Source organism: Pan paniscus, chromosome 6 (assembly GCF_029289425.2).
Source record: "Pan paniscus chromosome 6, NHGRI_mPanPan1-v2.0_pri, whole genome shotgun sequence".
Lineage (NCBI taxonomy): Eukaryota > Metazoa > Chordata > Mammalia > Primates > Hominidae > Pan > Pan paniscus.
In genome coordinates this window covers 19413009-19427858 of record NC_073255.2, presented here as the reverse complement: position 1 = coordinate 19427858, position 14850 = coordinate 19413009, and the positions used below count along the sequence as shown (strand labels likewise).

The 14850-nt window shown below is 34.7% G+C and overlaps 1 protein-coding gene across 21 annotated transcripts in view; it reads left to right on the top strand.

Moving 5' to 3' along the window:
- Positions 1-14850, top strand: part of DGKB (diacylglycerol kinase beta) — an 835560-nt gene that overhangs the window by 389033 nt on the left and 431677 nt on the right. For all 21 annotated transcript variants that reach the window (XM_034963734.3, XM_057302827.2, XM_057302829.2 and 18 more), the window contains one exon: positions 2654-2814. In XM_034963734.3, the coding sequence (XP_034819625.1) occupies positions 2654-2814 (161 nt within the window). The remainder of the gene's footprint in view (positions 1-2653; positions 2815-14850) is intronic.

Sequence of the window (14850 nt, the reverse complement as noted above, 5' to 3'; positions counted from 1 at the left end):
TATTTAACAATCTTGGGCATAGATACATACAAGAAGTGGGGAAAAGATATTTGTTAAATGGGGGACTACAGTTTAGAGTTTATCTATGTGAATCACTTCTGAATTGCAGATGTTGTAATTCTCAAGATTTATTTATTGCCTCTTTCTACTTTTGCTTGGCTAGAAGACAGATTTAAACCAGCCTTTTTCATGTTTAGTCATAAAAATCCCTACACACATATCCAGTGGTAAAGATTTTAAGCTGAGTGACCCTGCTACAATCTAGATGTGGTAATTGATTTTCACTACATTCTTTCCTATCATGTTCTCTCCCGGTTAGGTTGCTGTTCCTACATTGTTCCAGTGTTATGTTGGACGGTGCTGCTATTAACCTGAGACATGACTGAGAAAAAATTCAACCTTTTTGAAAGCATTATTATTTACTAGTATTTCTGCTAATTGTATATATGTATACACATACACACACACCATACTCCTATATTATAATATATATTATTATATGCAAATTAATTTATGCCTAGAGACTATCAAGCTTATTCTGACATGAAAGCAGAGTTTGGAAAATAGATGAATATATTTAAGTGTTTTTTACTTAATTCAGTAGGTAAAATAATATATATATGTATATAATTTATTTGGGGAGCTATTACTTATACTTCTTAAAAGAAATTAACAATTAGAAATTAATTAAACATTTAAAATAAGGTAGCACTATTAAGAAACGTGAAATGTTAGTAAATATAATTATTGTAATCTTGCAGTTTAAGCCATTCAGTGTTTTGCCACTGAGTGCAGTTATATGCATATTATTAATACTTACAGCTTCAAATTATACTGTAAAATATATGATAGCTTTTTAAATAGTATTTAGTCTATGGCCATACCACCCTGAATGCACCCAATCTCGTCTGAAATAATATTTAATATTTTCAATGTTTATGTAATCATTACTTATTGTACCCTTTACTGTATGTATTAAGTAGCGAGTAATTACTTTTTAAACCTGTGTAAGGTAAGAAGTGATGATGAGCTCCAGAAGAGGTATTTCTAGTTTCTGGTGGCTTTCACCTTCTAATAGTTAATTGAACAGATACACCTTAAGTGTAAGGTATTCCTCTTTAGGGAATTTTGGTATATCAGAGTGCCTGTTTTCTTTTAACCCAATGAGTTTATTCAATGATACGTATGCTAATAGCTCTAATGAGGACTCATAGCCTCTGGCATTTCCTTGTTCAACAATTAAATAATGAACAGAAAAAAAAAAAACTGAAAATGTTGTTCCAACTCAAAATAATCATTTTAGGACTATGTGTGTGCTTTTGTATGGGTGAAAAGAGAGATGATTTAACTTAGTACAATATTTCAAATTCTGATGGTATCATCATCAGTAGTAAAATATTATTGAGAAATTTTTATTCTCTGTTTTAGGACTCATGTACTGAGAACTTTTTAGGCATTATCTTGCTTAATCTTCGCAAGAACCCTAAGGTTTTTACAGGGAAGGAAACTAATGTTGAGGAAGATTCAGAAACAAAAACAGTAACTCTGTCAGGGTTAGGCTGCAGTGATAACTATAATGTTATCTACCTACAAATAAATTGAATATTGAGAATGTAATATTGACAAGACTTTTATTTTCAGGTCATGTTGACCATCTATCATATATTCATTAAAAAATTGATTTGTTGAGCATTTACTCTATTGCAGGCTGGGTTAAGAGGAACCTGTAATGAGAAAAACACAAGTAATGACAATGTGGTGTACTAGTTCTAAGACAGGGCTAGTTTTGAGAACTGCGTATAGGGGACTGTGAGAGGGGCATCTGAGCCATTATTTTGAAAGGGTGCTTTCCAGAAAGAAGTGTTAGCAAATTTATTAGTTTTATTTAATTTTATTGTTTTAAACAGGGAATATTGCTCTGTCACCCAGGCTGGGATACAGTGGTGCAATCATAGCTCACTGCAGCCTGGAACTCCTGGCCTCAAGTAGTCCTCCCGCCTCAGCCTCCTGAGTAGCTGAGACTACAGGCATAAGCAGCAGCACTGGGAAGTAGTATTAGCAAATATAAAACGATGCCAAGGAAATAGATGCAAACCAGCCAAAAAGAAAAGGGGCACCCTGAGTAGACAGAATAAGAAACGAAATTTTAAAGCTTACAAAGAGTAGGACCTTTTACTTAAATTGAAAGTTTTATATCACTAGACGGGAAAAGGTGAGGGTAAGAGAGTGATGGAAAGGGAAAAGTCTAAAATGTCATCCACGTTTCTGACTTTAGCAGCTGGGTAGAGGATGGTGTCTTTGTGAAGTCAGCTGCACAGGAGGAAGGTATGGAAGCAGAGAATTCATTCAATTTTGAATCTATTGGTATAAAGTTTTGTGGGGAATACAGTAGAAATGTTCACTTGGCAGTTGTATATGCTGAGAATTTGCACCACAAAAAGAGAAATACAGTACATGTTACAAATTAAAGTTAAGAATTGAATGTGGGTATGAGTATAATGTTATAATTAATTCTTCATTTGGTGGCAGAATGTGCTTCAAAATCATTATTTACCTTTAGAATATTACATATGCATAAGCACACTGAAACATAAAAATACAGCTTTTTTATTTGGTTCGAGTTCTTTTCTCAAGGTATTTTTTTTCCCACTAGGTTATGAAGGTGAGAATCTGATGAAAATTCTAAAAGACATTGAAAACAGCACAGAAATCATGTTGGACAGGTGGAAGTTTGAAGTCATACCTAATGACAAAGATGAGAAAGGAGACCCAGTGCCTTACAGTATCATCAATAATTACTTTTCCATTGGCGTGGTAAGATTTTCCACTAAATTTTACCTTTGTACCTGTACTATATAATCATAGTGAGAAAACTTTTAAACTATGAAAATTTACTGATTATAAATAACTTATTTTACCTTTGTGCCATCAAAACATCTCTTCTAATAGGCAATTATTATTGCTCTAATGACTGTCATTATTATCATCGCTTACCAATTTAAAGTCAGAGTATCAGCAATTGACATATTTTTCATGTCTTAAGCAAAGGAAAAAAAACTATATTCTTTGTAATTGGTTTATTTGTGTTACTAAAATGAAGCTTAGAATGATTTAATATACTTACAAGTTTTAGAGTATAAGCTAAAACTCCATATTATTGAAAATGTGAAAATATTGCATTAAATTTTATCTTACTTTGAGATGCATTTTATAAAATCATTATAACTTACTAAAAATCTATGAAAAGTCTACAAAAAATCCTGCTACTATTCTCAAGTGATTAATAAGTCAGAAGGCTGACTTTTCACTTCATTTCTTTTAGAATCTTACACAGAGTAAAATATTATATGGCAGTTGAAATGGTTATTAAAATTGTAATCCTAAAGGAATAATTTTAACAGTGATTTTATATATATTTTTAGCCAATGATTATGAAATCTAAAAATATAGAAAATAAAGCATTACATTCAATTTAATGTATGTCATCCCATGCTAATTTTATGTCATGTCACATCTCATACACACACACACACACACACACAGAGATAGATTATGAAAAGGCTAGTAGAATATAGAAAGCATTGGTTGAGTCCATGAACTTAAGAGGTAAGCTACCTGGGTAAAAGTCTTTAAGCAAATTATTTAATCTCAGTATCTATTTATTTATCTGTGCCATGCTGGTTACTATTTCCTCTCTCATAGAGTTACAAATATGATTGTACATTTAAAGAATCTCGTAGAGTGGTACATAATGAAGGCTAAATATACAATGGTTACTAATACTGTAATGACTATTATTATTTGAAAGAAAAATGCAATGTGTCTTGATCCAGAGAAGCCCTCCTATTCATGTTGGTATAAAAACAGTATTTTTAACAGCTTTCTTAGTGTATCACTTACACACAACCTAATTCATTCATTGTAAGTGTACTTTTTAATGATTTTAGTAAATTAATCCAATTTTAGAACATTTTTATTATGCAAATCAGAACCTTCATGCCCATTTTTATTCAATCTTGGCTCTTTTTCCCAGTTTCAGGAAGGAATTGATTGGCTTTCTGCCTCTAGGATTTGTCTTTTATGGACATTCTATATTTAAAAATATCTAAAATCTCACAAAGGACTTACTCATGTAACCAAATACCACTGTACCCCAAAAACTTATGGGAAAATAATTTTTAAAATCACACAATATAGGAGTTTTGCATCTGGAGTCCTTCACCTAGCATGAAGTTTTTGAGTTCACTCATATGAACTGTATAAATATTGTTTCCCTTTTTGCTGTTGAATAGGATTCTGTGGCATGGAGGTATCAAATATTGGTTATCCCTTCACCAATTGGTGGACATATTGATTGTTTCCAATCTTTAGATATTAATGATGCCTGTCTCTTAAGTCTCTTAGGATTTTTTGTTTGTTTTGGTTACCAGACTTTTTAACTCCAGAATTTCTACTTGGTTCTTTTGTTTATAATTTTGTATCTTTAACATTTTCTATTTGGAGAGTCATTGTTACTATACTTTATACTTTATTCTTTTTTTTTGAGATGGGGTCTCGCTCTGTCACCCAGGCTGGAGTACAGTGGCACGATCTCGGCTCACTGCAAACTCCACCTCCTGGGTTCACGACATTCTCCTGCCTCAGCCTCCCGAGTAGCTGGGACTACAGGCACCCGCCACCATGCCCGGCTAATTGTATTTTTTTTTTGTATTTTTAGTAGATACGGGGTTTCACCATGTTAGCCAGGATGGTCTGGATCTCCTGACCTCATGATCCGCCCACCTCGGCCTCCCAAAGTGCTGGGATTACAGGCATGAGCTACCGCGCCCGGCCTATACTTTATTCTTTAAATGGTATTTCTTTTCATTCTTTTGACATATTTTTAATATCTGTTTGGAAGTATTTGTCTGTGAAGTCAAATATCTGTGCCCCATCAGAGACCTTGTTTGTTTGCTTGTTATTTTCCTAAATGTGTGACACACTTTCCTATTCCTTTGCATATCTCCTCGTTTTTTGTTGAATACTGAAAATTGTTTATATCTTTAATTCCCTGGATTTTTATCTGCCCACAGTGGTTATCATTGTTCCTATGTTTGTCTATTTAGTGACTTACCTGTGGAGCCTTTCTTTCTTATGGTGTATACTGCTTTCCTAGAGATCACCCCTGTGTCAAAATGGTTGTCTAGAGATTGTGCTCAAACACTTTGAGCCAGTAAGTCTTCTTTTCTTTGTCATCGCATCCATATGGTCACTGAAGAATACATTCAAAGTTCAGGCAATTATAAATCACTTCGGCTTTTAATATAATCTGGCCTTTCTTTCGTCTCTTCTGCTCATGTACAAAACCTCTCATTTAACCAAGTATGTGTAGATAACTAGGATCCTCTTTTGTCTCTTCTGAGCATTTGTGTAGCCTTGCAAATCCATACAGATTTTCAGACAGCCAGGAATATATAGAAGTTTATCGCAGCCCATATGAAAGTTTGATTCCGAGATCTCTTGTTAAATCTCTGGCCAATCTGCTGGTTAGCTGCTGGCCCTAAAGTCAGTTTCACAAACTCAGGCTAGCTATGACACTGGCTCTCCCTGTTCATTTGCCACAGATATCACTACTGTAAGTGTAAGTTGTAAAACAATGTTCTAGGCCATAGAGATTTTCTGGCTTCCATTTCAAATCAAGTCAGTTCCACTGACAATGAATCTACTTGTTTTCTTAGCTTATTCCACTCTGATAGAACTACAGCACCCAGGGAGCTGAAGGCTAATGAAGCAACCCAAATCTGAAATATCACTAATTAGAGAGTTCTTATCTGAGGCTCAATAGTTTTTCCTAAATAAACATTTCTCATTTTTTTATATGCTTTGGTCAATTTCCAGTGGTTCTCAACAGAGGAGAATTTTGCCTCTTCCTGGAAGACATTTGGCAATGTCTGCTTGATTGTCATGACTAAAGCAGGGTTTTTTTGCTAACTAGTAGGTAAAGTTAGGAATGCTGCTAAATACGCTTACTGCATAGGACAACACCTCAAATACAAAGTAAAGAATTATACAGCTATACAGCTCAAAATGTCAATAGTGTCGAGGTTGTAAAACCCTTATATTAGGAAACAGAAATACAGTTGACCTTTGAACAACACAGGTTTGAACGGCACTGGTCAACTTATAGATTTTTTTTTCACTAAAAGTTATACCCAGTGTAATTTGCCTCCCCTTTCACCTTCTCCACCTATTTTGCCTCTGCCACCTCTGGGAGAGCAAGATCAACCCCTTCTCTTCTTCCTCCCCTTTAGCTTACTCAATCTGAAGATGATGAAGATAAAGACCTTTATGATGATCAACTTCCACTTAATGAATAGTATATATATTTTCTCTTTCTTATAATTTTCTTAACATTTTCTTTTCTTTAGCTGACTTTCTGGTAAGAATACAGTATATAATATGCACAACATACAAAATATATATTAATTGGCTTTATGTTATTGGTAAGGCTTCCAGTCAACAGTAGAGTATTAGTTGTTAAGTGTCTGGGGAGTCAAATGTTATGCTCCAATTTTTTTTTCTGCAAGAGTGGTCAGCTCCCCTAACTCCCATGTTGTTCAGGGGTCAATTGTATTTAAATACAAAAAGTCAAGGTGTTTGAAAAAGAGAAATGATACAAAACCAAAAAACTTGAAAAGGAAAGCTATAATAGAAATGAGACAGAAAATGGCAGAGAGTAACAACAACAACAAAAATTCGTAATGTTAGCAAAACTGAAAGCTGCATTATTGAGAAAAGTTAATCAGACCTATTGAAAAATTGACTTTGCAAAAATACTCTAAAGAGAATTATAAGTAAACAACATATGGTGAAAAACAAAAAATTTAAAAAGTAATAAAAATAATGATAAATATATATTTATATATATTCCAATTGAAAAATATATATCTAATTGAAAATATATTATGACTAGTATGAGATTATAGCAAATTTGCCAAATATAAAATCAACTTAAATATTCACTAGTATATGCTTATATTAGCAATAATCAATGACTTTCCAGAAATGATAGCAAAAAAAATTGAAAGTATCTAAGAATTAATAAAAAATACACATGACCTATATAAAGAAAATGTTAAAACTCTCTGCAAAGACACACAAGATCAGAATAAATGGAGACATTTTCTATTCTTACATGAGATTTCTTGATATAATATTCAATTAATTTATACATTTAATATATAACTTTGCAAGATTGGAGCTGGATTTTATAACAAACTTATTTAAAATATGTATGACAAAATAGCTAAGTCAATTTTAACAATAAGGACAGAAATAAATTTGTTTTACTAACTTATACATGCTACAATTGAATTGGATAATTATAACAGAATGGTCCTATGAAATAATAGATGAATGAACCAATGAGGAAGTACAGAGACACATATTGGAACTTAGTATAGGGATGGCACAAAAATTCACTGAGGAAATGGCAGATTACTTAGTTGATAATGTTCAAACCTAGCTTCCTAGAAAGAAAAAACTTTTGTTAGAACTCTACCTCATGTTATATAACTACATGCCAGACTTATTAAAGATCTAAATTTAAAAGATAACATTTAGAAACTAATAAAAACTATGTGATAGAATGTTTATGATTTTAAGGCAGATCAGAACTAATTAAACAAATAAGGTGGCTTTGACTGGGTTCTCTTTTAAAGGGTCTTGTTTCCTTTGACTTGGACCTCCTTTACCTGAGCCTAATATGGGGATTAGGGGGATAAAGAGAGGAGGCATTCCTCCCTGAAAGATTTATTCCTGCCCCAGGGACACAAAATCTCAATGCTCAGGGACATAATCAGAGCAATAGATCTTCTACCTTGAATGTCATTCAACAAAGTCATCTACTCAGCAGCTTACATTCCTCTTCCTCAATCAATGAATCTAGAATATAATGAAATAAAATAAATTGTCTCAAATCATTCCTGAATATATAACAAATAGTGGAGTTGAAGGATTTAAAGCATATGGGATGCATCTCAACTTTATGCTATAACAGCATGAAAAAGCTTCAGATGAGCACATAGATTGTACTTGAAATTGTCTCTAGGAACCCTTCTGCTGTCTAGTTACAAAGTGATTTCCAAGTTTGATTCTAATCTCAGTATTGTTTTCATTATTTCAACTATTGTCCTTTATTTACTGACTGCTAGCGCTGTACAATATACAAAGAACCTTGCCTCCAATTTTTAGAAAGCCTGAGGTCAGAAATATGTAGCTATATCACCTTCATATTCATTGTTATAGACCCTTTGTATTATTCAGAATGGGTTGACTGCTGGTACAAATTATCCGTGGTCTGACAATGAATAAAAATCAGTTTTTCCTCACGTGACAGGTCAGGATAGGCTAAAAATTGGGGAGAGGCTCTGCTCTATGTTGTCAATCGGTGACCCAGGCTCCTTCCATCTTGACAGATAACCTTCTCTATTCAACAACTGAATGGCTAAAGAAAGTGGATTTTTTTTAGTGGGCCCATACCTGGAAGATGTAGCATCATTTCCAGTCATAACTCACTGGCCAGATCTCAATCACTTGCCTGCACATAATTGTAAGAAAGCTGAGGAAATAAATTTTGTCTGCCTAGGTAGAAAGGGAAATTGATCAATAACTAGACACTATGGCAATTCCTTCTTTTTAATGCTTTTCCAATTTAGCCAGAACTATCGGAAATGATCCTGAAATCATAATTAACTCTAAAAATAGATATTCTTCCACAGTGATGGTCCATCAATAAAAGCATATTTATTTAGTACCTTCTATGTACCAGGTACTGTTTGAGGATTAGCAATGAAAATGATAGAAGTCTGTGTAGTCACTAAGCTTACATGGCAGTGAGGTGAAAGAAGATTGTCATGAGATGCTAGACAGCTGGACATTAGAAGCAAAAGCCAACTACAGATATCTTTAAATATCCCAGGAATAAAACCTTCTACCCCATTAGTTTAATTTCCATAGTTGATTCTTCATTCACTTGTTTAATTAAACAAAAAAACTAAACACTTATTTTTTTCAGGCTCTAGGGTTATGGGAGTAAATTAAAGACACAGGTCATCTGGCTGGGTGCTGTGGCTCACGCCTTTAATCCCAGCACTTTGGGAGGCCAAGGAAGGCAGATCACCTGAAGTCAGGAGTTCAAGGCCAGCCTGGTCAACATGGTAAAACCGCACCTCTACTAAAAATACAAAAATTAGCTGGGCATGGAGGCACATGCCTGTAGTCCCAGCTACTTGGGAGGCTGAGGCAGGACAAGTGCTTGAACCTGAGAGGCAGAGGTTGCAGTGAGCCGAGATCGCACCACTGCACTGCAGCCTGTACAACGGAGTGAGACTCCATCTCAATAAAAAGGATATATATATATCTTTATTTATAATTGGGTAATTATATATAATTATCCAATATATAATTATATATAATTATCCAATATATAATTATATATATAATTATATATAATATATAAATACATAATTATATATAATATATATTATATATAATATATATAATATATAAATGTATAATTATATATAATATATAATATATATAATATATATAAATGTATAATTATATATAATATATAAATATATATAATATATAAATGTATAATTATATATTATATATATAATAATTTTATATATAATATATAAATATAATTATATATAATATATAAATATATAATTATATATATAATATATAAATATATAATTATATATTTATATAACATATATAAATATATAATTATATATAAATGGATAATTTTTAATATATATATATATACAGGTCATCTCATTATTAGAACTTAGAGTTTAATGATGCAAGGAGATATTTTTAAAAAGCAAAAAACCAATGCACAAATACAACATTTTTGAAAATTATGATAAATGCTTTGAAAGAAAACAAAAGCTACCATGAAGGACATCAACCGTAGATCTGAGAGTCAGGAAAGGCTTATATAAAGAGGATGCATTTAAGAAGAGATCTGAAGAATATACATAAGTGAGCTGGACACCAAAGAGATGTCATGAGCATACCAGGCAAGTATAACTGTATGTGAAAGACTTGAGGTAAGAAAGAGCTTAGTGCCTTCAAAGCTCTGCTAGGTCAATGTGCCTGGAGCATGGAGAGGGATAGTGGGAGTGAGTAACATGAAAGGCTGCTGTTAACACAGCTGCCACCATGTCTCGAAGTCTCCTGTAAGACTATGGTGTGATATTTGCCTTTTAAGTGGTAGGTCACTGAATAATTAAATAATTATCATTAGGGAATGAGGTAACCCGATCCATTTGCAGCAGAAATTCTTCTACTAAAGGTGATAGTTGGATATTAATTGAAAAATAAAACAATTGTCATAAAAATGACACAAACAACTTTAAATGTTTTCTTTCTACCTAAAATCTATAAAAATAATTGAATTGGCCATCTTCCCTCATAAACCCAGCCAATGTCTTATTTTTGAATGTGAGTCACTGAGATTCTATAAACTCTGCCTTGTGTAAACCACAGTCCATAATAAACCATCTATTATTTTCAGTTTCAGTTTATTTAGAGTAAAAACTCAGAAGACACTTGTGAAGCCATATGAGTAAAATCCTTCTAGATACTTAAAATTGTTTTTAAAAATCTTTTATAATTATTACCCTTACATATAATTATACAGCAAAGTTTCAGCATTACATTTATATTACATCTTCCTAAAGCATTTGATTTAGTTTCTATAAAATGATTCTTTTTAAAATTATACTTTCCAATTATATGTGATTAAATTATATAAGTATAATGGAAAGTAAAACAGGCATAAACAGGTTTGGAAACAACACAAGCGACACTTGGTCATCATAAACCTCAAAAACTAAAAAGAAAAATGTGCAGATTTGCTAGACAATAGTCTGTTAACAATATTCAGATTCAATATAATTTATGAAGAAAAAATATTAATCTGACTGCTCACTTAAAGGAAGCTCAGTTTTAAAAAAAATTACTATATTAAAAATCATTCTGGTGGTCACATGGCGAATGACATGGAAGTTTTCAAGAATGGAAGCAAAGAGACCATCCTAGAATATCTTCTAGTAAAATAAGAGACAGATGAGTACACTAAGAGCCATGGATACTGAAAAAAACTGGAAAGACTTAAGAAATATTTTGAAAATAAAATCGACAGTGTCCAGGGGATGGAAGGAAATAAAATATCCTGAGGTTTTAAGTTTAACAACTAGATGGTCTCATTTACTGAGATGGGCTTAATTATTTATGATTCAGGTTTAGTGGAGGATATAAAGACATGCTCAGTTTGAGGTGCATGTCATAGTGGAAATTGCAGGGCTATGGTTGGATATTTAAGTTGGAAGCTTAGAAGACTATCTCACTTAGGGAGAATTTGGAGTCATTGACATATTTATTTCTATATGGCTTTATGAATCACCTTCCTGAAATTCAGTGGCTTAATATGCTAACCATGTTATTATTCACAAGTCTGCGTGTCAACTGGGTGGTTGTGCCATTAGTGGAAGATTACCTGGAGCTATTCTATGCTGGTCTCCCTCATATATCTGGCAGTTGGTTCTAGCTGTTAGTAGGCTGATGATGATAATGGGCCATATGACTCCCAGTATCCAACAGGTTAAGCCAGACTTTGTTACATAATGGTGGAAAAATTTTCAGTAGAAAAAGAGGGTAAAGCCCAATGCAAACCTCTTGATGCAAACCTCTGTTTGCATCCAGCTTGCTAATGTGTCATTAGCCAAAGAATATCACATAACTAAGCTTATATTCAAGGAGAGAAGATACAGAATCTACCTCTTGATGGAAGGCAGTTACATTGCAAGGGGACATTCAGGAATGGGAGAAAGTTTATCCATTATTTTCCATCTACCTACACATATACTTAAATCAGTGTGGACTGACGAGATTAATAGGGAGAGCTCAAAAAGAGAAGAAATGGAACTTTAGGATAAAGCCTTGAGGTTTACTAATACCTAGAGTCTACTAGAAGAAGATGTCATGGGAAATGCCCTGGAAAACAATGGCCAATGAAGCAGGAGGAAAACAAAAAGTATATAATGTTCAGGTAAGCAAAAAAGAAAAAAAAAGATTAAGAAAAGAATGGCCGACTAAATAGAAAGCTGCTAAGAAGTCTGGTAAAAACAGGACAAAACTGAAGAAATTGGGCCAGTGAAGATGCATCTATAAAGACTATATAGTAACAGAGATAAGAAATTTTCAACAGGAATTTTTAAATTCCATTTAATATTAAAATACAAATAACCAGAGTGATATCAGCAACATGGCAGACTAGGAAGACCTACATCTTCTTCCTCTGACAAACATATAGCTTCAGAAATCTTTTACAGACTAATTCCCTTTGTGAGAAATCTGAAAATCTTTGAAATGCTACTGTACCCTGGGATAATGCAAAACCAGACTCATTTAAGTTGGTAGGGAGAATTGGGTTACCCTCTCACTGAAGACCAGGCCCAGGCACAGCATCACATGATCAGTAAGAAAACCCTCAACCCCCAGCTTTACTTAGAGGAAGGAAGGGGTTAGTTTGAATGTCCAGCACTTCCACTTTTCCAAGGTATCTCCCTGGAAGACTAGTTTCTGTCTTTCCAGGTGGAACACTCATGGCTCCAGCAAAACCAGCCACCTAGGGGAGAATACAGGCAGTGGCTTAACTAATGGATACCATTGATCCTTCCCCTTGCTCAGCACAGAGCAAGCAGACAAAAATGTTCAGCTCTCAGCTTCTGCCTGCTTAAAGAAAAAGTAGCTCCATGAGTTCATCACCCAAATTTCTCCAGGGCTGCCCAAAGAGCTAGCATTTGTCTTACCAGTCTTGAAACTCTGATGGGTCTAACACAGAGCTGCCTTTAGGAGAACAGAAATGGTGGCTTGTGCTAGCAGAAACCATAGCTTTTTCATTCCCCTGGCTGAGCACAGAGTGAGCAGGAAAACTACAGCAGCTTGCTTTTCTCTGAGGAAGGAAAACTTGGTGAAGACCCCAGAATATTTCACCTGGCTAGTTGTTGGGGTTCTTTTCCATACAAGGCTAGTCTGTGAAGACAGGGATAGGTGAATGTTTTGTCTAATGTGCGGATACCATAAACATAGAGAATCAAGAAAAATGAAAAAGTAGACAAGGATATTCCCAACAGTGGACCAATTAAACCACCAAGAACCAACTTAAAAAAAAAAAACAGAGTTGTATGATTTATCTGACAGATAATTTAAAATAACTCTTATAAAGATACTCATTGAGGTCAAGAAAATAATGCATAAACAAAGTGAGAATTTCAACAAAAAGATAGAAAATATTAAAAGGTACCAAATAGAAATCATGGAATGGAAGAAAACAATAATTGAACTAAAAAATTCACTCAATTCTGTCAACTCATTAACAGACAAAATGGCACTTACCACTTTGAAGATTTCAAGAATTTTAGAAGTTTTTTGTCAAGAAACAGAGGGAAAACCAAATATATATTTCATTACAAGAGTTAATCTCCAAAGTATAGGTAATTTCCACAAGTAAATAGTAAAAAAATGAATTACCTAGTGAATTACTCTGTTCTCATGCCGCTAATAAAGACAGACCCAAGACTACGTAATTTATAAAGAAAAATAGGTTTAGTGGACTCACAGTTTCACATGGCTGGGGAGGCCTCCCAATCATGGCAGAAGGCAGAAGAGGAACAAAGGCATGCCTTACATGGTGGCAGGCAAGAGAGCGTGTACAGAAGAATTCCCCTTCATAAAACCATCAGCTCTCCTGACACTTATTCACTATCACAAGAGCAGCATGGGAAAGACCTGCCCCCGTGATTCAGTTACCTCTCACTGGGTCCCTCCCACAACACATGGCCATTATTACAATTTAAGGTGAAATTTGGGTGGGGACACAGCCAAACCATATCTTCCCACTATTGGTCCCTCCCAAATCTCATATCCTCACATTTCAAAACACAATCATGCCTTTTCAACAGTCCCCCAAAGTATTAACCCATTTCAGCATTAACTCAAAAGTCCATAGTCCAAAGTCTAATCTAAAACAAGGCAAGTCCCTTCTGCCTATGAGCCTGTAAAATCAAAGGCAAGTTAATTGCTTCCTAGATACAATGGGGGTACAGACATTGGGTAAATACACTCATTCCAAATGGGAGAAATCGTCCAAAACAAAAGGGAAGTCCAACATCAAATAGGGCAGTCATTAAACCTTCAAGTTCCAAAATGATCTCCTTTTACTCCATGTCTCACATCCAGGTCACACTGATGCAAAAGATAGGCTTCCATGGCCTTGGACAGCTCCACCTCTGTGTCTTTGCAGGGTACATCTTCCCTCCTGGCTGCTTTCACAGGCTGGCATTGAGTGTCTGCAACTTTTCCAGTGCAAGGTGCAAGCTGCCAGTGGATCTGCCATTCTGGGGTGTGGAGGATGGTGGCCCACTTCTCACAGCTCCACTAGGCAGTGTCCCAGTGGGGAGTCTGTGTAGGGGCTCCAACCCCACATTTCCCTTATGCACTTCTGCATGCTAGCAGAGGTTCTACATGAGGTCCCCACCCCTGTAGCAAACTTCTTCCTGGATATCCAGATGTTTGCATACATCCTCTGAAATCTAGGTGGAGGTTTCCAAACCTCAATTCTTGACTTCTATGTACCTGCAGGCTCAACACTATGTGGAAGCTGCCAAGGCTTAGAGCTTGCTGCCAAGGCTTGGGGCTTGCACCCTCTGGAACCACATTCTGAGCTGTACCTTGGTCCCTTTTAACCACAGCTGGAGTAGCTGAGACATGGGGTACCAAGTCTATAGGCTGCAC